Below are 22,695 nucleotides of genomic sequence, written 5' to 3' on the forward strand. Positions count from 1 at the left end.
ATTTCTCAACCCGTGGGTCATGACCCAGAAGTGGGTCACAAGAATATATGAAAGGGTCACGAACAAACTTTAGAAATGGATTCCCCTTTCAAGGAGAAAAACATGGAAACCGTGGCTTTTCCCTTGCAGGCTGGCAGAGTTCCAGCTTGCAAGAGGCTGCTTGGGGGCCCCCCCAACCACACACCCCCTCTGCCCCTCCCAGACTGGGGGGGGCTGGGGCCTGGGGGCAGGGGACAGCAGGTCACCAGAGGGGCACTGGCTCAGAACTGGCCATCGACGGTTACAAATAGGCCCTTGTCCAAAAAAGGTTGTGAACCACTGGAGTAGATGACCTCCTGAGGTCTAATTTTCTATGATAACTACCTTATCTATTCTACTGAACTCTCTTGTTTTAAAGCCATTCCTTTGCCAGTCTTTGCTCCTACCTTACAGCCTCCTCCATGCCTTTAAGTTACTGTTTTTCTTTTACATATAGAATTATACACAAGCTGTCGTTCTACTTGTTATTTAGTTCAAGCTGGTTCTGCTTCTTTCCCAGACCTAAGGAAGGGCACGTTGTGCCTGAATTATACAGTTGATGTGTCCCAATTATACAGCTGATCGAATATCACCAAAAAAATCCTTGCTTCTCTTCAAATGCCATGGGAGTTCTGCCTCCCATTTTAAAGGGAGTGTGCTTTGACTCTTAAGCTACAACAAATGGGGTGGATCAAGATTGTCCTACCTGATGGATTGGCAACTGGTTCCCAATGTAAATCATCATCTTTATCCTTGATCCAGCCACAGAGACCACTATCAAAGTTACAGCTGTGCACCAGGATACCTACAAAGTACAAAACAAAGATGCATAGAAACAGTCCTGGATTCTTGTGGCTGCTGAATTACGCAGCAGCTTGGCATGGATAAAATCTACAAGCGAGTCCGCCTGTCAAAATAAAGTACAACATAAGGAGCTACACAAAAAGAATCTGCATCCACATTAACAAGTCATTGGAGAATAACATTATCATTTTGTTATTTATACATCAACACAGAAGTTGTGTTAGTAAATTGTAAGAGGCAATCTGAGTTGGTAAAGGAAGAATGAAGACAAATTCATTTAAGGAACAGAATTAAAACAAAGATGCTATAAAAGACAGATATTTAACTTTTGCCTATGCACTATGTGACAAAATCACCCTCTGTCTTCCCCAGGATTGGGATGCTTTGGGCTGGGGGGGAGAATGTAACACCCATACATATTTGGGGTTGTATGTGGTCAAGTGTCTCTGGATTTATTTTGCTGTGAATCTTGTTTGTGCTGTGTATATTGCTTCCTCTGGACCATCTCCCATCCCTCCTTATTGTGTCTAGACCCTTTGTCTTGAGTTTCCCACCAAGTAACCTGTGGAACCAGTTTGGTGACTGGTCACTCCAAGGGCTGCTGACCATGTCAACAGGGTTCAAATAATGCCTGTTTCTGGTTGAAGCCAAGTGATGAGGTCAGAAAAGTTATTTAAAGGTCAGGTCACCTGGTCGGGGGGGGGGGGGGGGGGGGGGGGGGGGCTTCCTCCAGCAGGCATTTTGGAAATACACATAGAAGCTTGGGCCTCCAGAATCCTCTGGATGTATTTGTAAGTAGCCTACCTGAAATTTAGCCAGTAAATTAGGGTTATACAACTTCAGCCATGTGTTGAAAGGGCCAACAAGTCTGTTCTGTTTTGCTCAAGGCATTTTTTTTTTAATACTCCTTGTCTTGTACTCCTTCCCTGTTCTCCCTCTCTCAGATTAATAAAAGCTGATACAACACACCTAGTTGTGAATGTTCAAGAGGAGGGACAGCCTTTTCACTCCTAGCAGAGCTTGGCTGATTATTTGATTCTGTTCTACCTGAAAACATCCTGGGTGGCTCCAGGCTATAAGGAGCACCCAGAAATACTACCAGTGAGTAACCCCCCTCCAAGGTCTGCAAGGTCTGTGTACCCCAGGCTGCACAGGGCCCAAACAGAGAGTAGAGCCCAGGTGATGGCAGCGATTAACCCCAGGCTTGAGGGTGTGCTCCTGGAAAGGGGTCGGCTGGACATAGGTGCCCCAGGGGAGACGCACGAAACGTGGTCTTGGTTGGGCACAGTGAGGCAGGTGGGTCAACATAGTAGCGCCCCCTACTGTCCCGCCACACACATTTGTAGCCAAAGAAACCTTTAAATAAAAAGTGAAAGTATCAATTGGGAGGTGTGATAATTACCTGGATCATCATTTGCTTCATACTCATCTGCACTAATCCCTTTTTCAATTTCAAATATTTCAAATAGATTATTGCTCACTCCTGGCTGGCGGGGAACTGTAAGAGAAAGTATTGAATAAAATGTATGAGATGGATAAGGAACCACGTTGCTAGCTACCTTTATCTTTAATAAAAAAGAAACCAAAAGAAAGCTTCAGGCATTGTGCTCTTCTTGGAGCATTCAATATACTTAATTATATTTTGCATGAAGTTTCATAAACTGCCTACCTCAGTGATTTATGCTGCAACATTTGTCTGGGACCCATAAAACATGATTCCAAATGTTTTGAGGGCTCCTTAAATGAAAAATGTTTTTAAAAAAGTCTTGTCCTTGAAACAGTTTCTCCCCAGAGCTCTTCTTAAGAAAAGCAGTTTCTATGTACAATAAAATGGTACAAAGCATTCTGCGATAAGGCCCCTATACAGCAGCTTCTCAAAGGGTCTGGAGCCAACTTTCACCTGGGGGAGTCCTTCAACTGACATCATGGTCACATAGGAGAATAAGCAATAATGTCTTATGCATCTGAACAGCACTTGGAAACACAGAGGCCATGATATGACTACTGAGCTACAAAAGAAGAGAATATACTTTGTGACTTAAACTGCCATGTTACTTCAGACAAGCCACCTACCCCCTATGTTTTAGTTTTCCCATCCTTGCTCTTTTCAACAAAAGGCTGTTCTGAGGCCGAACTAAGTAATATCAAAGTACCAAACTATCAGCTCTTTGGGACAGGGATGGTCTATTTATAATTCCTAGCATTCTTGGGACCCTCATTAGTGCCTGGGTCTCCTGGCCACTACTGTGGTACACATAATTAAAAGCCTGCCAAGTGTCACCCATTTCTCCTTGCTGCCATGTTTGGCTCTTAAATTCTCACACTTTGCTGGGCAGTGAGAGCTCCAGCTCCAGCGTGACCAGTGGCATCCCTCAGGGTTCAGTACTCAGACCACTGCTTTTCAACACATTCATCAATTATTTGGATTTGGGTATTAAAAGCTAGCTAGTAAAGTTCGCTGATGACACCAAACTATGGGGGAGTGTGGTCATGCCTGAAGACAGGCTGACAATAAAGGTTGACATGGGCAGGCTTATGAGGTATGCAGACCTCAACCTGATGTCATTTAATTCAGGAGAAATGTGAAGTCCTCTATCTGGGGAGAAATAATCCACAACACACTTACAGGCTTGGCAGTGCTACACTTGCTAGCACATCTGAACGAGACCTGGGTGTCATGACTGACAACAAAATGAACATGAGCCACCAATGCAATGTCATAGCTGGCAAACCTAATCAGACACTGACATGCATCTACCGAGGCATCTCAAGCAAGGCTTAGGATGGCATCTTCCCTCTCTACTCAGCCTTGGTGAGACCGTAGCTGGAGGTCTGCATCCAGTTCTGGATGCTGCACTTCAAGAAGGATGTGGAGAAGCTTGAGAGAGTCCAAAGGAGGGCCTCATGCATAATTAGAGGCCTAGACACCAGGTCATACAAGGAGAGGCTGAAAGACTTGGGACTCTTCAGCCTGGAGAAGAAAAGACTCAGAGGGGACTTGGTGGCAGCCTATAAATATATAAGGGACATACAACAGGGCCTAAGGGTGCATCTATGCATCAAGGCCTCCCAGGGGAGGACAAGTAATAATGGGTACAAGCTGATTGAGGATCATTTCAGGCTACACATAAGGAAAAACTTCTTTACAAGTCAAGTACCAAGGATTTGGAACATGCTCCCTGCAGAGGTGGTAGTCATCCACCCTGGTGATCTTCAAAAAAAGTCTTGACCCTCATCTTGCTGGGGTCACCTGATTCCAGCAGTCTTTCCTGCCCAAGTGCAGGGGTGCTAACATCTATGAAACTATGAAATGCCTCCAGTTCTGAACTGAACAAGGTTAGTCCAATGTCAGGCAAAGGGTGTAGCAGTGCAACAACTTAGAGAATAAATGGTTTAGAGGGCTAAGCTTTCACAGCATCTAACAAAGCATAGCCTGTTGCCTATGAAAGCTTAGTCCTCTCTGAACCCGTCAGCCTCGAAGGCAGGGGTAAGCAACCCCTGGCATGGGTGCTAGAGCATGGCATACAAAGGCATTTTGTGGAAGGGGTGCGGGCTGCAGTGCCACAACAAGGATCAGGCCTCTTGTGACTCCCCTGCCATCTGCCCTTAGCACATCAACATCTTAAATGTCGATGTTGCGAGTGTTTTTGGAACTCTGCCCAAAAACATTGCCGACCCCTGCTCTGATGTTGGCCAGTTCTGAACTGATGTTAGGTAAGCTTCCAGACATAAAATTTCCCTTCTTCAGGTCAGACATGAAGGAGGGAACTTTGTGCATAGCAGCTTGTCTAACATCTCTCCCAACTATACAGTTGGTCCAATAAAAGATACCACAAGAACAAAAAAAAAGCCAAACCTTGCTTCTCATATATTTCCTGGACCATCACAACCACAACACTCCAACTCTCCTCCCATTCTGGACTTCAGTCACATGGAGGAGATGGAAAGGGGCTGTATATACTGCTTATTTGTGATGTCTTCCCAATTAAGAACTGAGAAAGGGAAGCAAAGTGATTTGACCTTTAGCCAGCTTATCTGGCAGAAGATACAGGATGGTCAAGGTGTAAGGTGCCACTTCTGGGCACTGAGAACATCAATTCCTCATTCACCCATGCTGCTCTCCCCTCACGAACAGCCTCATGCCACCCTGCTACTCTTTCTGGTTTCAGCTATCCTCTACCCCATTTCCTCCAGTCTCCTGATTGCCCTGCCAACCTACAAGAAAACATCTCACTGGAATATGAGTCTTGCAAGCATGAAGGACTCAAAATGGCAAGGTATTTTGCTGAAAGAGTTAAAAAGAAAAAAAGTGAAAGAAAAGAAATGGAAGCTTTACCTTTTGCCACAGAGTACATAGAGTTTCATATCCAAAAGGGAATGATCTCAGAAAGATATGAACAGCTGAAATGGAGCAATTGATTAACAAAAAAAAGAAAAGAGGACATTCAACCTCAACCTTAATCATAGTTTTTGGTGTAATACAGGTTCTGTCCCCCTGGAGCTTCACCCAGACGCATGAGAAGCTAAAAAAAAAAAAAAAAGCCACCACTCCTTAAAATGTAAAAGGCCTTTGTGGGAACCAGAGCTGCAGAATTAAGACAGTTACACGCAACTGACACTTAATTCTACTGCCCCTTAAATACCCTGACCTTGAAATGCCAAAGAATTCCAAAGATCCTCACTATACTAACGGCTCACAATGGCTCCGAATATCCTACAGCATTTTTCTAACTATGATCTGCATGCCAAATTTAAGTGTCCAGATATAATACACAAACATTATGCCTGAAGGACAGCTGTAAACTGTAGCTAAATAATTGCATTTGCTACAGCTGTCTTGAAAATTCCTCTTTCAGAAATGCAACATTTAATGACAGCAGTAATGTGTTGCAGACTTATCTCCAGATACTAAAGTCTATGGTGGCACTTAAAATACTTGTGGGGACGTTCAATTACTTACACCATCAAAACACAGAATAAAACCTAGACAAATATTGCAATTCACAGTTTTAGAAGAAGTTCTAAAGTATATTTACAGGGTTTTTCTGTGACTGAGACTAAAGAGGAACTGATATAGGATTCTCAACTGAAATAAGTATGGTTCTAATTGTACTAAATCACATCCAGAATTAGCAAGAAAAACCTTTTAGGCAGAGTCCTTTTGCTCCTGATTGGATGTGTAAGTAGCATAGCTGAACATACAACTCCAACCGGTAAATGATCTCTGCAAGTCCATACATAGCATTTGATGAAGTGGGCCTATAAAAGTTGGTGTCTCTGAATCTGTCGATCTATAAGGTACCACACTTCCCTACCTCCTGCCTATAAAATGCAGAAAATTCAATATCAGCAAGTTAAATAAATGTTAACTTAAATCAAGATTCAAGTAGATTTTGCAGTATATGGCTATGACTTTTAGAATCAGAATAAAAAAGCCACCATTTACAGTAACTGGCTAACCAACTATAATGTCTTTAAAGCTTGAAGGCTACAGGTAATGACAAATTATTGTATGGAAAAATGTCATATTAATAATGAAAAAACCAGCAAGCTAATGTACTCTGGTACGTGGGTACTTTCCTTTTTGTTTTAGTTGTCTTTAAGAAGTTATTTTTTCTTTTCCTCATTTTTCCCCACTGTAAGCTCTTTAGTGTTGGAAAGGTATGTTTTTCTGTTTGTCAGCACTGCAGGCCATATTCCTAAGCTCTTACTCATGTTGAATAATAACTTGCTCCACAAATAGGCCCCATGACCTCAGTGTGGCTATTTACAGAATAAAATACCATAAATGAGCTAGAATCTGGCTCTTTATAAGAAGTTATTTCCCCCATTTGATTTTTTAATATTTTGGTTAGCTTAATTTTCTGTATAACCTGAAAACCTAACTTACAATACCACTTACCACCTGGCAGCTTAAGCATTAATATACAGAAGCAGATGATAATTTACCTCAGCCAGACAATAAGTCTAAATTGAAATCTTAAAAAGACTTTCACTCTTGGTCCTACTCATCCTTCCCAGCAGTCTTACCAAACAAATGGCATGCCCACATTATCAGATTCAGTTTGCCCTAAAAATGCCCCCTGATCTTCTTGGATATGAGAGAAATTGGTGTAGCTTGAAAGCTTCTATTTTGTTTGGAGCTGCAATAGTTGGCTCTCAAGAAGGCAAGTTCAGTATGTTGTTTTTAAAAGGCGCTATTCAGCTTGGTGCTTAAACTCAGATTGACCAATGCTAAACCAGGACCTTTTGAATTCTTAAAAATCCCTAATGGAAAATATTAATGTGAAGTAATATGCAAATATTCTAATCACTGCTCTAAATAGAGAAGAAGAGGAAATCAGACACAAATCGAGAGGCTTTTAAATATACAGGAAAACAAGATAAGTTAATAAACAGCCAGCTGCCAGTCTAGAAATAAGTAGTTTGGAATGGGTGATAGATAAACACTGAAAAATAAATATTCAAGAAATTCAGTGGAATAAAAATGGCACGTTTGGGTTTGGAGCGTCTCAGCAATGCTCTTTTATTTGCTTTTCCCAAATATTCATACAACTAACCTTTTAAACACTGGAGAGGGAAGTGTCATATTTTCTACTAGTATAGCCCATAGAGTCAAATCAGTTATGTACAGGAGCCATTCCTGAATCACCAATGAGGAATTGTTGCAAATATTTAAGTAATGGTTGAGTGATTACATCAGTCAAAGAGAACATCTTAAAGGTAACTACCACTATTTAAAATGTCTTTACTTGTAACTGTGTTGCCGCTGGTTTATTTATTATGCTATTATTATATTCTAAAGAAACAGAGGTGTAAAGAGTGATTTTTGCACCCTGGGCTGAGATGGAGGACTCTGTGCCAAGCACCTGAGAGCACTGTGAGGAGAGGGAGTGCAAGCAGGAGGAAGCACAGGAGGATCCCACCTGACAGGCAGCCTCACTGGAGCCAGGGTTGGGGGTGGTTCTCTGCACCCTGCCTGGCTGCAGCTGGCACCTCTTCCAAATTGATGCCTTGGGCTGTTGGCTCCATTGCCCTGCCCTAGTTATGCTACTGCAAAGCAATGAGCTGTATGCAGTAAAGCTATGCTTTTAGGGCAGATCCACACAGCACTAACTATTTTGGTTTCCAGGTGTTATAGTTAAAATGATTTAAAAAACCCAAGAAGTGGGAGTGGCACACAGGTGTCCCAGGAAAAAGGTCTAATGATATCAACCCACAGGTGGGCTGACCATGCCCAGCTGACATGACAGTGAATATGATAGTACCTGTTTATTCTGGGTGCTAACGTGTGCTCAATATCATGTTTGGTTACTGCGACTCTTCCGATGCAACAGTGGTCTAATACTATTCAATTTCGCCATTTGACAAGCCGTTAGATCAGTGCTTCCTAAACTTCCTCAGCACGACCCCATTTCCTCATCATGACCCCTCACAGCCCCCCACAACCTCAGGTGCCCCTCACTCCCCACCCACAGCCCATGGGAGGCAGCAGCTGCTGCAGCCAGAGCTGAGTGCAGAGCCCAGCTTCTCCCCCACCCACTCGCCCCACCCCTTCTGCCGCGGGCAGCACTGCCGGAGGAGAGCCCATGGACAGCAGGGAAGATGTAGGCTGCTTGCTGCAGGCTTGGGGCTCCCTGCCCTGCCCCCCTCGCCCTGGCAGCTCAGTGGGTAGGATCTGGCATGGGAGGGAGGCAGCGCCGCACTGTGTCACTATGACCGCAAACATGAGGTGCCCCCGCTCACCCACAGCAGTGTGGGCACAGCTGTGCCCCACTTTGACAGCCATAGTGGTGCGGCACCCCCTCCCACAATGAGTCCCACCTGCTGGACTGCAGGGTGGGGACAGAAATCTCAGGGGGCATATTCATCACGACTCCATCTGCTGATGTTGCGACCCCATTTGGGGCTGCGACACACAGTTTTTAGGTAGTGAAGTTGAAACCAACAATTAATCAGGTTTTACTTTGGGAATCCCCTTGGCACTCAACAACTACCACCTGCCAAAGAGAAGTTAGATCCTACATTCCCCAGGGATCACCTTTCCTTCCTTCCATGATCTGAGTTGAGAAGAGAAAGTGAGAGAAAAAATGTAACCTATAGCTGCTCTGAGCTAGAAGTGAAGATACAGCTTTCTAATAGATTTTCCCCCAACCCCCTTCATATCTGCCATGCACAAAAACCACAGGATGTGAACACAGGCTGGACCTCCAGTGCGGAGGTGAAGAGGTATTCCTTTGCTTCTCCCAGTGAAATTGAGCCTACACTATAAAATTCAGCACTTTTTACTGGGACTAAATATGCCTATTGGTGTCAACAGGAGTTTTGCCTCTGAAGTCAGTAAAATTTGATTTACGGTGTGTTTACATGTCACCATATGGTGACATTGCTATGGCACCAGGCTTTAGTCTTCCCAAAAGGAAGGACTGCATGGCGCAGTACAGGTGGGTACCATGCCATGCACACAACACATGGTTAGATTTTGCAACTACATCGTCATAGCGGTGCGCTATAACCGGAAAGCGTGCTGCTACGGTGATGTAGCTGGCGACTGCATGTAGACCTGCGTGATTGCTATGTCACTGTAGTGTGCTGCATGGCGACATAGCACGTTACTACATTGCTGTAGGGCAATGTGTAGACATGCCCTTAGAGTAGAAAGAAAATGCTGTTCAGCATGATTATTCTGCTGTTAAGAAAACACCGACTGTAACAATGCTAATCCTGTTATCTCAGTATTTGCTGCTTTTCCTCTACATTGAACCCATGGCTCCTTGCAGCCGAAAGATTTGAGCAGAGGTTAATCACCAGTCCTTGGCAGCACAGTTATGAAACAGCCCTTTTGCCACGGAAGGGAATGAGAAATATTGTGGAGGACCCATGCTCCATTCTCGCATCCCAAACTCTTGCAGGTGGGATCTGAGGAATATTTAAGTAAAACTCTGTCTCCTGAAGTTACCAGGGCCACACTCATCAGCCCATTCCCCTTTGTGTCCCACATGCAATACAAATGTGAGGAAACCTCCCAGGAGAAATGTGGTTTCCAAGTCCTCAATCAGTTCTTTCATACCAAGAGGACAACACGGTTCTTCAGCTGACTAAACGAAATACCCTTTCTAGTGCATATAAAAAAAGCTAAAATATCTCCTTACTATGTGGGACATGCATAAATATTACTCCATATATTATTAATAATACCATATGTACTGATAGGAACATGCTGGGGTGCTTAATTAAGGGCATATGCCCTCATGTCTAGCATACAAGACAGCCACCACTTGAGATGCAGAATCTAAATACAAACCACACGTCTCTGCTAAGACTACTAATAAGTTGAGCGAAGATCGTGGGAGAAAGAATTTGGCACAATTATTTCATGTGAGCTTTCCAAGCCTTTTCTGTGTACTTTATATAGTGTATAAGTGAGCTTTTCACTTTATCTCAAATGTTTGATAAGACTGTTAAATATAAACTTGACTTCTTTGTAGAGGATTTCATGAACTGTACACTACATGGTATTTCTCAAGGAAGATGGATAGTAAAACTACAGAGCTTGGTGAGGCAATAATTTAACTCTACAACATTCCCAAAGTCATTGAGTAAAGGTGTTCATCACTGTACTTACGTGGGAGGCAACACTGATATCTTACTAGCTACTTCAGGTTGGTTCTTACTCTGCATTTTCATCTTGAAACAATATTATTAATTCTTTCATCTAGCTGAGAAGGGCTGAACTTGGGAAGGTAATGGCATGAGTATGTATGTGGTTATATGTTGTTATAGCCCTCACCTGTTTAGTGATTCCAGCTGAAGAAAAAAAGAAGATATAAATTGAAGCACAGCGTCTCTCTTTACATAGGGAACATTCTCGAAAATTCTATAGCCTGAGTCCACATTATTTTTTGCTTATGGATGGGGAGGCAAGGAGTCTACTCATTGAGATTTCTTTGCTTATGAATTGCTCATAACTTGGAATATTTTTAGACAGATATCTTGGAATATCTTTAGATAGGATGGGAATCAGAATTATTTAAGAAATATGTCTGCCATTTCTCTTCCTCTTTGGTACTATTATACCTAGAAGAGGGAAACTATACAATCCATATACAGCCCAATTCTTTGTTCTTCAGGCAGGTATCATGCTTATTAATGTCTTTAATCTAACCTTGCTACATTTCTAAGAACATTCTTCAAAAAATGAGATGTTTTTATCCTTCAGTGAAAAAATACAGATGGTGAAAAGCAGCTATGCAGTCAGGGTGAGACACAGAAACAACATGCAGAAGCTTGGAAGACTCATGTCTGCGCAGAAAACTGGATAAAATAATTTGGGAGTGTGTGATTTGCAAAAGATTCAGGCTCTACCTCTCAGCTCCAGATGTCACATAGGAATGAAACATCTATTTTCATGTAAACACCAAGACAAAAACATTTTTAGAAGGTATCAGAACACTGGGACCAAACTAATCCCTACTATAAAATGATGTGATTCTACCAACAGCAGTAAACCCTGGCCCACATGCTTTATTTATAGCACCTACCTCATTCTGATAGATTCAAAGATCACATGACTACACATGCTGCTCCTTCCAGGAATGTTTCATTCATCAAAAGAGGGAATGAACAGTGTCAAATTTTAATGCTAGCTCTTAAATTTTATTAATGGCTTTTTAAGAAAATATCTCCCAATTCAGAACTCTTCAGCTTTACCGAGAGTTTTGGTTTTGGATACAAAGAAAGTGTTCAACTATTCATTGAGTTAAAATGAGCCTTTTGTCCTCACTTTTGCTTATTCTAAATAATTTGTTTTGTTTCTAGGCCTGTGCACTGATACTTAAACTGAGATTTTTCAAATGGATGGAACTGGCCATCCAGAGCTTTAAGGTAGCTGCAGACATCAGCATTCCAGAATAAACAATTCTTCTTATTACAGACTTTATCCAATTTCAGTGCAATTTGGATTAGGCTCTAAACAGTTAAGAATTAAACCCCAGCTGCATTCCACCAAATTGTCATTCATATGGTAGCTGTATCAGAAGATTATCCTTGTGTCTGCATCTAAGCGGTTCAAAAGCTAAGCGTAGGAATTCCACAAACAAAAACCCAAATCATCCTCATTGCACTGTTCCATACAGTGAGAAGGTAATTTATTAATGCTATTATATTAAATTCAAGGGGGAGGGGAAGGTAAAAAAGCAAACTAATCTAAATCCTTTCAAAATGATATTATCTACATGTCAATCCAGTGTACAACAATTGGTTGTCCTTTGTTGTCAAATAATGAAAATTACAATCACTTGCAGAATGAAGAGGGAGGTAACTGAGGCACTGGTCCCTGGTGCTGACCCTGGGGGCAGGTGGGGAGGGGCTGAGAAAAAACAGAAACAGCTGTGCTGTTGGATTGGCTGCTGCTGTGCCACTAGCAGCTCAGCCAGTGACGCTACTCTGCCCATGCATCACTGGGCCCATGGCTCTCAGGCATCATGTTATGGCTCTGATTGTAATGGTCCATAGCTACGTAGCAAATTCAGGTATGTTCTGAAATGGACTGGTAAGCGGACTACACCTAGCTTGTGGGACACCGTAGCAGAAGAGCCAGAAGGGAGAAAAGAGGATGATTAGATGGTTGAGAGGGAAACAAATAGGATTTTGTTTCAAGACATCTGCAACAAGACCTCAGCTATGCATGAAGGGCCAGTCTAATAGCCACCACAGTTTCTAGACAAAATTTACCTAACTCCAGTCCTTCACACTTTGTGAAGATGCTGACCATAACATAATCTACCAAATCAATTCTTTCTGCATGTACAAAGATTGTTTTAAGATGCCTACAGTTCTGTTTACCCTGCCCAATGGCAACAGGGTCCCTTACAAGTCTGTCCTTTTTCATGTTCCTCAGGTACCACCTGTGTGTAACAAGGAATACAGTGCAATTGGTAGAGTCCACTTTCTCTGTTATCAAACATCAGCCAGCCAACTAGAGGGAATAATTGTAGGGAACTGTGTTTTTAAGAGGCCCTGGCATGAGCCAGTTGTAACCATCTGGGTCAAACTAGCAACATGAATTAATTACTATGCAAAGGGCTCCAATGGACATGAGATGCAACCCTTAAAAAATTTAAGAAACTGAAGGAAGTAATTTAAAAGGCCCCAGTCATGAAGTACTAAAACAACAAGTGAAAGACTAAGCTGTCCATGGATGCTTCCAAAGGGGGCACTGGAATGGAAATTAACACAACTAGAATTAATTAAATTAATAGATTTACCGTTATTGTTTGTGAACTGTATTAGTGTCATCTTGGACTCATAGGCCCATGTGTCAGTACAGGGTACCACAGGAGTTAAGTGAACATCACTCATTAGCCTAGTTAATAGGCTGGTTATAAGAATTTGAAAGTCTGCATTATGTTAATATATTAAGGTTGTTTGTTAATTATTGTAATTGTGCTTGGCTGGGAAAGGGAGATGTGGGAAACTATCAATTTAAGAGCAGGGGCTGGCAAAATATGGCCTACCCAGCCTGTGGAGCCCCTAAAAATTTTAGAAAATTAGTATTTATCTGCTTCTGGCTGCCTGTCCAAGATGACAGGAGACAGGGGCAGTAGGACCCAGGGGAAGCCAGCAGGATTCAGTAGCAAGGTAAGCCCAGCCCAGCCCCCACCCCTCCCAACCGGAAGCCTCCGCCTGCAGCTGCTTTTACTGCTTCCCTGAATGCCTGCCACCTGCTCCAGCACCATGTGGACCCTGTCTGCATCAATGGACTGCAGGAGCACAGGGCTGCACAGTACCCCAGGGCCAGAAGTGGGGGAGGGGGGGTACACACGCAATGAGGGAGGAAGGGAGAGACTCTGTGTGTGTGTTCATAGGGCAAATCCCACATGCACACCCCACCATACACATGTACCCCCACCTTGCACTGCCATACATGCAGACCCCCAGACCCACACCCCCTCACACAGTCCAGCCACCCTCCACCCATATCCACACACACCCCCACAAGCTCCATCACCCCACACTCACTCCCACACCCACAGCCTCCCCCACACCCCCCCACAAACCTATACCCTTCCCTCTATGCCAACCCCCCAACAACATACAAGAGTAAGACTTCATTTCAAGCTATTGTGCAATCACCTCTATGTACACTACACAAACACGTGAATTAGGACAAAAATGTTTTTGAAACCAAATTAATGAATGTTGTAGATGTTCAATTTTTAGAATATAATTTGGTATTTTTCTGGTTCTGAGATGGCAAAACCCCTTCTGGGGGCAAGGGGAGGGCCTTCTGCTGGCAAAGGTCAGAGGTTAGAGGGTGGGACTTCCAAACACAAGATGGCAACTGGGGGGTGGGGCACCTGTCAAGAGGTGGGGCTACCAATGTGGCCCTCGAGAGCTTGCCTAAACTCAGTAAGTGGTTCTCTGTCTGAAATAACTGCCTGTCCCTGTTTAAGAGGCTCTAATGTAAGCCAGTTAGAAATGGTGGTTTTGTTGCACAGTGGTGATCACTTAGAATGCAGCCCCCATCTGACTCCTTGGCTCCAAGTGATTTCTGAACACCACAAGTTAATGTTGCCAGACATGGAGGCCAATTACCACTCTCTCTAGGGCTTGAGTGCAGGGCATTGACCAGGGTTGGTCATGGGTGGTGGTCTAGCAAACACGCTGCAGTATGAGAATCAGCCGTAGCAAAAAATGTAGAATGTTTGTAAATCTCTTACTGGTCAGTAAACCGTATCAAATGGTATTAATATGGGAGTGACAGGAGGAGAAACTATAACAACCTTGCTTGATTTCAAGTTTTTGATTAATATCCCAGAGGTCTTTAAAAAAATTTCTCAACCCACAAATAAGATTCAGGTTTTGATCCACTTTTGGCAAGTTGTTTTCTCATTATGCATGGAAAGAAAATGAATGTCAATAGCCTAAGAACCACAGCTGTCTCATCTCAAATATCTGAACAGCTTTGAACCGCTGTCCATCTAATGTATCATATTACTAAAGCACCTGTCACTATAGTGTCTAAGCACCATGCAGCAATTAAAAGCTGCACACCCTGAAAGAGAAGTAGTCTCGCAATCCCTCCCTGGCTTTCAGTGTGCTGTATGGATTTTTGTTTGACTATTTTTTGTCTTGCTTTATATGCCTTATCCTTCTGCATTCCAGTTTGTCCAACTGCAAGTGGATCTTGGAGAGATGTCACTACTGGACTGAAGCAATTATCAAATACTGCATTTGAACTTGAACATAGTCAAGGTCAGGCTCTCTGCCTGGACCTGCTGAAGTGGAGGTATCTGCCTACTGATGTAAGCTACCAGTTGTTACCTACCTGGAGAGAACATTGGGTACTCTTTCTTTGAAATGGTCCCAATCAACTGTAAAATCTTCCCTGTATTTCGCAATGGGGTTTCGGCCCACAAGGAATTTACAGGCAAGAAAAGAAGAGGCAGAGACAGGGGATGAGGAGCTGGAGACAATTCAGAGAAAGGGAAAGATCTCCTTGAGCCTGGCTTTGAACTTGGCTGTTGCACTGTAAATGAAGTTGAGAACAATCCTCTTCAGCTGCCCAAGAATGTACAGCTGCAAGCAGGACTGGGAGCAGGCAAGAGCTCGATAAATCAGCAAGGTTGGCAGCTCCTCTGTGCTAGGCATAATGCTCCACTGAAACCCTTTCTTCTGATAATCCATCTCCAAATCACTACTACTGGTGTTTCTTTAACTGGCATGCTAGGGGTCCATAGATGCCAGTACTGTAAGGTGCTGACATTCTATATGACCCCTTATTCTGATGGAAGGAAGCTCCAGTGATGTCTGTGACTAGTCATCAGGATGATGAAGGTAGTGTAATAGGGAATATGAGCCTTTAGAAAGAGATGGAGAGCTTATTCATGAACACAGCATACTGAAGCATGGGGTCACTTCTTGGTACCTGGGTCACTACACACAACAAAAAAATGTGGAGTCAGGGAATTTAAATGTCAGAGTAGGAAAAAACTCGGGGGTGACAGGGAGGACAGCTTTCAATAACTGTAATTGTTGCACTAAATAGATGAGTATTGTATCTCTTTCTTAGATGAAACTTTGCATCTATATAGAAACTAAAAACAGCCATCGTATAAAGTTTGTAGGTTTGTAATGAGGTTGAGAAATGAACACAGCAAAGCAGTCTACTGAAAACAGTTGGGATTTGCCATTCCTTCTGAACATCCTGTGGGAGGAAATGCAGTGGCTTCCTTTCTGTATACCTTTCCCCAGACTCAAAGCTCCCTATGGCAGCAGGAAATGGGCTGCAGATTTCATGTTCCAAGCGAATGCGAATGCTGGGACAAGCACTGTGTGTGGCTGAGGATGGGGCATTGCCTACCACATTGTGGCTTCTATAAAGCTGCAAATAAGTAAAATGTTAAAATGACAGCAAAGCACCTTTGCTTTGGGTTACCCCAGGGTGCTATACAAATTGTCACATCTAGAGCCTGAACAGAATTTAGGATTTTAACTACACATCTGTGTGACAGATGTAAATCAAATACATCTTTAGTCAAAGATGAAGAGAAGGGGTAATATAGGATTAAAAAGCACATGCCTATGGATTTGATACTGAGGGATACTGAGTCCCTTTGTAGCCTATTGAATCCAATGACAGCAGCAGGCGCTCAGGATCAAGCTGTGCATTTAATATAGTGCTCCGCCTGAAAGTCCTACAGAATAAAGAACTGGTTTTAGGCAACAATATATATTCCACAAAGCTGCTGCTGAGCCCTCACATAAACATTTACCAGACACACTGGACAGAATTTCTGGGTTTTGTTGTGGATTCAACAATGTAAGATCAAACTAAAAAAGCAAACAAACACAGAACCCTTTTGCACTTTTGAAAAGTCAAAACTACATATCCTGATCTGTACAAAATGAACAGCCCTTTTGGAAAGACTCTATGGAAGCACTACACTTTAGAGTATACGAATTTAATTGAAAATTATCTTTCTGCTCTAGAATCTATAGGATGTTTCAAAAATACTTGTTAGGAGAAAAGCATTGACTAGTGAATGCTACAGATTTGTGTAGTTAGTTCCCGGTTACGTTAGTGTAGAGAGATGTTGCTTTCCACCTTAATACATTCTTTCTGGCTGTCAGAAACTTGACAAAAGTTGTGTCAGCAGAACTGTGATTTAGTTTCTCAAGTCTGGAAACTACCAGAAGGAACTTTTTACTTTACAGAACATGCACTATCTGAACTAAGCCCCAAATATGATGATGAACAAATGACAATATTACCAGTCTAGGCATGTATGGTATAAAGGAAATTAGGGAAGACATTTACAGCTATATATAATTTAACATTGCTTTTAATATGCTAAAGAACTGCTGTCTGCAGTTGTCCTTCTTGCTATTTGAAGTTTGGATGAGCCTATATGTATGTTTATAGGCTTGCTGTAACTCCATTGAGAACACATCTAGCTATAGGCTTTACCAGTTTTTAAATAACCAGAAATATGTACATTTTTATTTCAGATTCAGTTTCTTAAGCCAAGCAAGTTATCTTGCTTGTTCAAAAATGAAAAATGAAGCTCATAAAACAGTTTTTAAAAAATCCTTTGGAGTAGTCTGAGGACAGAAAATCTTTTTTTTATCTTCCTGAATTCTTTCTTGTTCAGTTTTTATCTCTACTATAAGTTAATCAAACTGCCTGTAGCACATAAACTATTAACAGAAAAACAAAACCTATACTCAAAGAATGACATATTTCTCTATGTAATCATTTGAAAGAAAACACCCAACAAAGTTACTGTATAAAAGTCAAAGCACCCTCCCCTCCCCTAAAAAACCACAAGCGCTTGTCCATCTGCTCTGAGGATGCAACATTTTCCCTCCTAATTAGCTTCAGTGACTTTATCATACATCAAGCTGAAGAAAAAGAGTTGATCTTTCCCCTACCCTCCCACTCTCTAAAATTAACTGCAGCTAGAGTACTAAGGATGAAACTAGTGCTGAATATTTCTTGGCAGGCATGCCGTAAGTGCACGCGCCAGCAGTGTCATCTGTGGTATGTAGTAAAGCTGGCACACGAATGGCACGATATCTTTCAGGGCAGCTCTCAAAATGATATTTCCTCATGTAAAGAGCATCTTCAGTGTCATGAGCTCTTCAGGAGTCCATTTTTATGAGATACATTCCATAAAGTGAGCCTCAGTGTTATTTTTAATGCAAGTTTCCTGTTAGCAGTAAATATTAAAAGGATGCTTGAGTGCATAATTCACACAACGCAAAAAAACTTAGATCATACCATCCACTGGCATTTCTTTCCATTCCTACAGTCACATTCCTACAGCCTTATGTTATACTCTTGCCTTTCAGTATCTCAGAATGTAAACCTATTGTCTAAAATACTTTGGATAAGCGCAATAGGCATATAGTCCCTTTCCAAGCTTTTTTAAATTTAAAAGCTTCTATTAATCTTCAAGTACTGGAGAGTGCTTATTATGGCACTTGGGATTAATGCGGTTTATAATTTATCAGAATACTATACAATAAAACTTATGGTACAGAATTACTAAACAGTCTATAGGCAATTAATTGGTAAAGGCTATTACTGTCGAACAATGGATGAAATTTGTGGACATATAAATTACCTGCCAAAAATACAGGTTCAGGGTGACAAAAACTATTCATTAAGTTGGCAAATGTGTTTGGCTGAAAAATGATGGGAAATTTTTTTCTGAAAAGTTAAAAAACTTCCTTTCAACATTTTGAAATGAAATGTTTTGAACTGAAATGACCCAAAAATATTCTTTCAGGGTTTTTTTTTCCAGTTTCTAGTTTCACCAAGAAATTATTTCAGGCTACCCCAAAACTAATTTTTTTCGTGCTATTCATGCTGGCCCCCAAAGTGAAGAACCAGTTCTTTGCGTTGTGATGTCTCCCTTTGCAATTTCATATCCTACAAGCTGTCCAAAGAAAATATAGACAATGCAATTCAGAGATCCTCTTAAAGAAAGAACATATATATTTACTTACTAAAAACATCCCCTCTTGGTTTCTGCGGATCTATTTGTATCCTGTTGTCAACTGTAATTCCAGGGGGAGAGGTACCTTCCGCAAGCACAAGGGAAGGGTCTTCCGTTGTTAACCCTGGCATTCTTTCTGGTGGTGGTGTACTCACTGATGTTGCTGGTTGTGGAGGTGGTGGAGGCCTTGTTGCTGGTTTCAATACTGGTCTTGTTGTAACCTGCTTTGGTGCAAATCTGCTAGTTGGTTTGGGTGCAGGCCGCGTAGTTGGCTTGGGCGTAGGTCTTACTGTTGGCTTGGGTGCAGGCCTTGCTGTAATAACAGCAGGTATATGTGGTGGTCTAAGTGGCTGTCTTGTGCTTCCATTATCAGGAACCCTATTGGTCATACCACTGCTGCCCTTAAGACGTGTACTGTTGCCTTTGAATATGTTATATGGACTTGATGGTTCAATCATAACTTTAGGAATAACTGCAAAGAGAGTGAAAATGGGAGGAAATTGGCACCTAAATATCTCTACTGACAAAGTAAAGCCTAGTGCATTAATATATGTAAAGTTGAAATCATTGTTCTTGTTTGATTTTTTACTGATTAAAGAGAAATATTTGAGAATCATTTCCACCTTATCATCATATGCTTTTAGAAAGACCACTTATCATAGTATTCTTAGGGACTTTAGATAGCTTGGAATAGAGTGGTATTACTAAAAAGGGAGCATATACTCAATTGCCTGTAGTATTAAGGTATAGAGTAATGAGCAGTGGAAATGACAGCCTAATCAGGTAGCGTAATTAATGAAAAGCTGGGGCAGAAAGATGCATTTTTCATTAAGCTTTAAAAGTGACCAGGTCTGGACTTCCTCCTCAAGCAATTTGCCTAACCTATTCCAAACAGTAGGTTCTGCCACTAAGAACAGTGCCCTTGCAAAGATAGCTGAAGTAGTCCAACTGAATGCAGGGGTCACAAATGACCATTTTTGTGAGTTTTCAAGATAAACGGAATTGAAGATACTGGAAAGACTGAGACCTTTGTAGACATTAATTACAGGAGGTCCCTTAAGTTCACCCAGAAATGGACTGGTAGCTGGTGAAGAGTATAGAGTATAGATATAATGTATTTGAATCATCTTGCCCAACTCAAAAAGTAGGAGAACCACAGTCAATACTAGATTCTAAGAAACTTTAAGTGTAGTTGGAGGTACAGGCTGCTATGGTTGTTGGGCCTGATCTACACACACAATTGTAGTGGTGTAATTAAACATTTTTTTTAAAACGTTTTAATAAAACTGATGCAAACCTACGTATGAGACCTCTTAAGTGATTTATGTCTCGCTTATACTGACTTAGTTTGCCTTGGTAAATTTAGAGGTTCATACTAAAGCAACGGAATTAGTTTTAAACAAATGTAATAATGTCTAGACATATGGAGCTTTCTTAATGATTTTAGCTAATTAAAACAGGTACAATTCTGTATAGAAGAGATTTAGATGTGACTTCACAAACCAAAGCCACATCTGAGAAGGTGCACAATCTCTTCTTTAGCGGCAGCCCACAAAATGTGTTCCAGGATCATTTTACTATCTAGGAGTCCAGGAGCAGAGTCTAGCAAGACTCCAAGACTGAAAATCAGTTTAACCATGGGTGTGGGCAAACAGCTTTATCTTAAGGAGAAGCAGCAAGCTTTACCAGTTCTTCAAAAATGCTTTCTACTGCCAATCAACATTAACTGTGCTTCATACTGATTGAATCTGAGCCAACTGGTTTTCATCCAGGTCACAGTCTCTGCCAAATACTGGGAGAGCAAAGAAATAGTGTTATCTTGGTCCCCCAAAAATGACTTAGAGCTGCGTGCCATCCATGCAATAATGGCACTATACTCCATGTTGCTTCACAATCTGCCCTACCATCGCTGTATCCAAAAAGTGACAAAATTGTAGTCCCTACAAATGAGACCATTATCAACAGTATGTAAGGCTGTTAAAAGATTTATCATCAAGGACATCTGTTGATTGTCCTGAGGAAACAGCTCTCTTGTGAATTTCAATTGATTTGAAAACGGCATGTCAAGATCTGTCAAAGTCTTACATGTTTGCCACCTGACAGGCATCAAGATTATATGGAAATCACAAAGTCACACTGCAAATCCTATCTATCCTCATTTAGCACAGGTTTGTAACCTAACACTGAGAAAGTCTGTTTTTTATTCAGTACTTTCGTGCCAGAACTTACCTGGCCATCTATTAATATAACTCCCAAATATCAAAATGTTTAAATCCACCATTTCTTAAAATACACTAGCATGGAACAAATCATTTTGATTTGGGCCTGACTTCAGTTAAGCATGTCAGCAAGTTTCAGTGCTCTGCTGAGTAGAGATGGACTTAAGGATGCACTTTACTGAATCAGGGCTATTGCTGTTAATGTTCTACATTTGATGTATAATTGTTCCAAATCTAAGATAGTAGGCGCATCTACACATCACTGTACAGTGACATTGCTATGGTGCTGTACTTTAGTACTTTCTTTTAGAAGTACTAAAGCACAGTACAGTACAGGTGGTTACTACATTGTGCATGTGGTGCACAGTTAGATTTCGCTGCCACATCATCATAGCAACACACTATACCAGGGAAGTGCACCGCTATAGCGATAGCTGCCGATCACGTGTAGACCCAGATGATTGCTATATTGCCATAGCGCACCATACAGTGAAGTAGCGCGTCACTATGTTGCTATAGGCTGACACGTAGATGTATCCAGTGAATTATAATGAATGGTTGGTCAGTGAATGGATAACTATACGTGGGCATTACTTGATGCACAAGAAATAAATTGTTAAATGCATCCCTCCCTAAGAAAATTATTTTAACTTTGTTAATTGTATTATGCCAATTTAAATTTAAAACACACTTTAAGATCCAGCTCATGTACCCAAGATCTACATTAGTAATATTCTCTTCCTACGTGATTCTCTCAGTTCTAAATAGAAAGTAGTGCATGGGAAAAGGGATATCATTCAAATGGTGCTAAGCTCTTTACCATCCTCCCCTTCTTTGGACCTCCCCACCACATTGGATGGAATGGGGCCATGAATATTATCAGGTAAAGATATAAACTTATTATGCATGTCTCTAGGGCAGCCATAGCTGAAGGGAGTACTTGACAGTCCACTGGAGACTCACTATTGGAAGCTACATGGGACCACCAAGGACCCCCATGAAAGCACTGGTCTCATATGATGAGGGCAGCCTTCACATCACAGAGATCCCTCTCAAATCTATGTAGATCCCTGGAAATTATCAGACTTGTGAGCAGACCTGGTAGAATACACCAAAGTGATAGGGATAGTTGCTTCCCAAAAGAACAATGGAAAAGACACAATGGCACATCTACATGAGACACTTTACTCAAAATTATTGCACAGGAAGTGTCAGTGTTTACATGTGCAGATGCTTACTGTGCACTAATCTGCTCTAATCACAAGTAAATTTGCTACCTGTAAATACAAGTAGCAAATTTACTCACGAGTAATTACTGTGCAGTATGGCACATGTAGATGGCCACCTGGGAGCAGGGGGCAGGAGATTGCTCCCTGCCCCTGGTAACTGCTTGCTGCTACGATGGGCTTCGTCACCGGAGCCCAGCCAGGGACAGTGTCCCCCTGCCCCAGCAGCAGGAAGCTTCCAGCCCCAGCTCCACAGTCACAGAGTGGGAGCTGGGAGATGATTGTTCCCAGCTCTGCAATCATAGAGCAGGGCCTGGGAGCTCCTTGTACAGAAAGTTCCCCGTCCAGCCTGGAGCTCACTGGCACCTGCCCCTGACCAGGACAGTTCCCAGCCAGCCCTGGGCAGCGTGGGGAAGTTTGCAC

At 42.0% G+C, this 22,695-nt stretch overlaps 1 protein-coding gene across 4 annotated transcripts in view; it reads right to left on the reverse strand.

Moving 5' to 3' along the window:
- NPNT (nephronectin) overlaps positions 1 to 22,695 on the reverse strand; it is an 86,966-nt gene that overhangs the window by 12,450 nt on the left and 51,821 nt on the right. For all 4 annotated transcript variants that reach the window (XM_019500126.2, XM_019500125.2, XM_006275655.4 and 1 more), the window contains 3 exons: positions 18,838 to 19,299; positions 2,225 to 2,320; positions 725 to 823 (listed from right to left, as the gene is read on the reverse strand). In XM_019500126.2, the coding sequence (XP_019355671.1) occupies positions 725 to 823; positions 2,225 to 2,320; positions 18,838 to 19,299 (657 nt within the window). The remainder of the gene's footprint in view (positions 1 to 724; positions 824 to 2,224; positions 2,321 to 18,837; positions 19,300 to 22,695) is intronic.

This window comes from Alligator mississippiensis, chromosome 2, assembly GCF_030867095.1.
Source record: "Alligator mississippiensis isolate rAllMis1 chromosome 2, rAllMis1, whole genome shotgun sequence".
NCBI classification, from domain to species: Eukaryota; Metazoa; Chordata; order Crocodylia; family Alligatoridae; genus Alligator; species Alligator mississippiensis.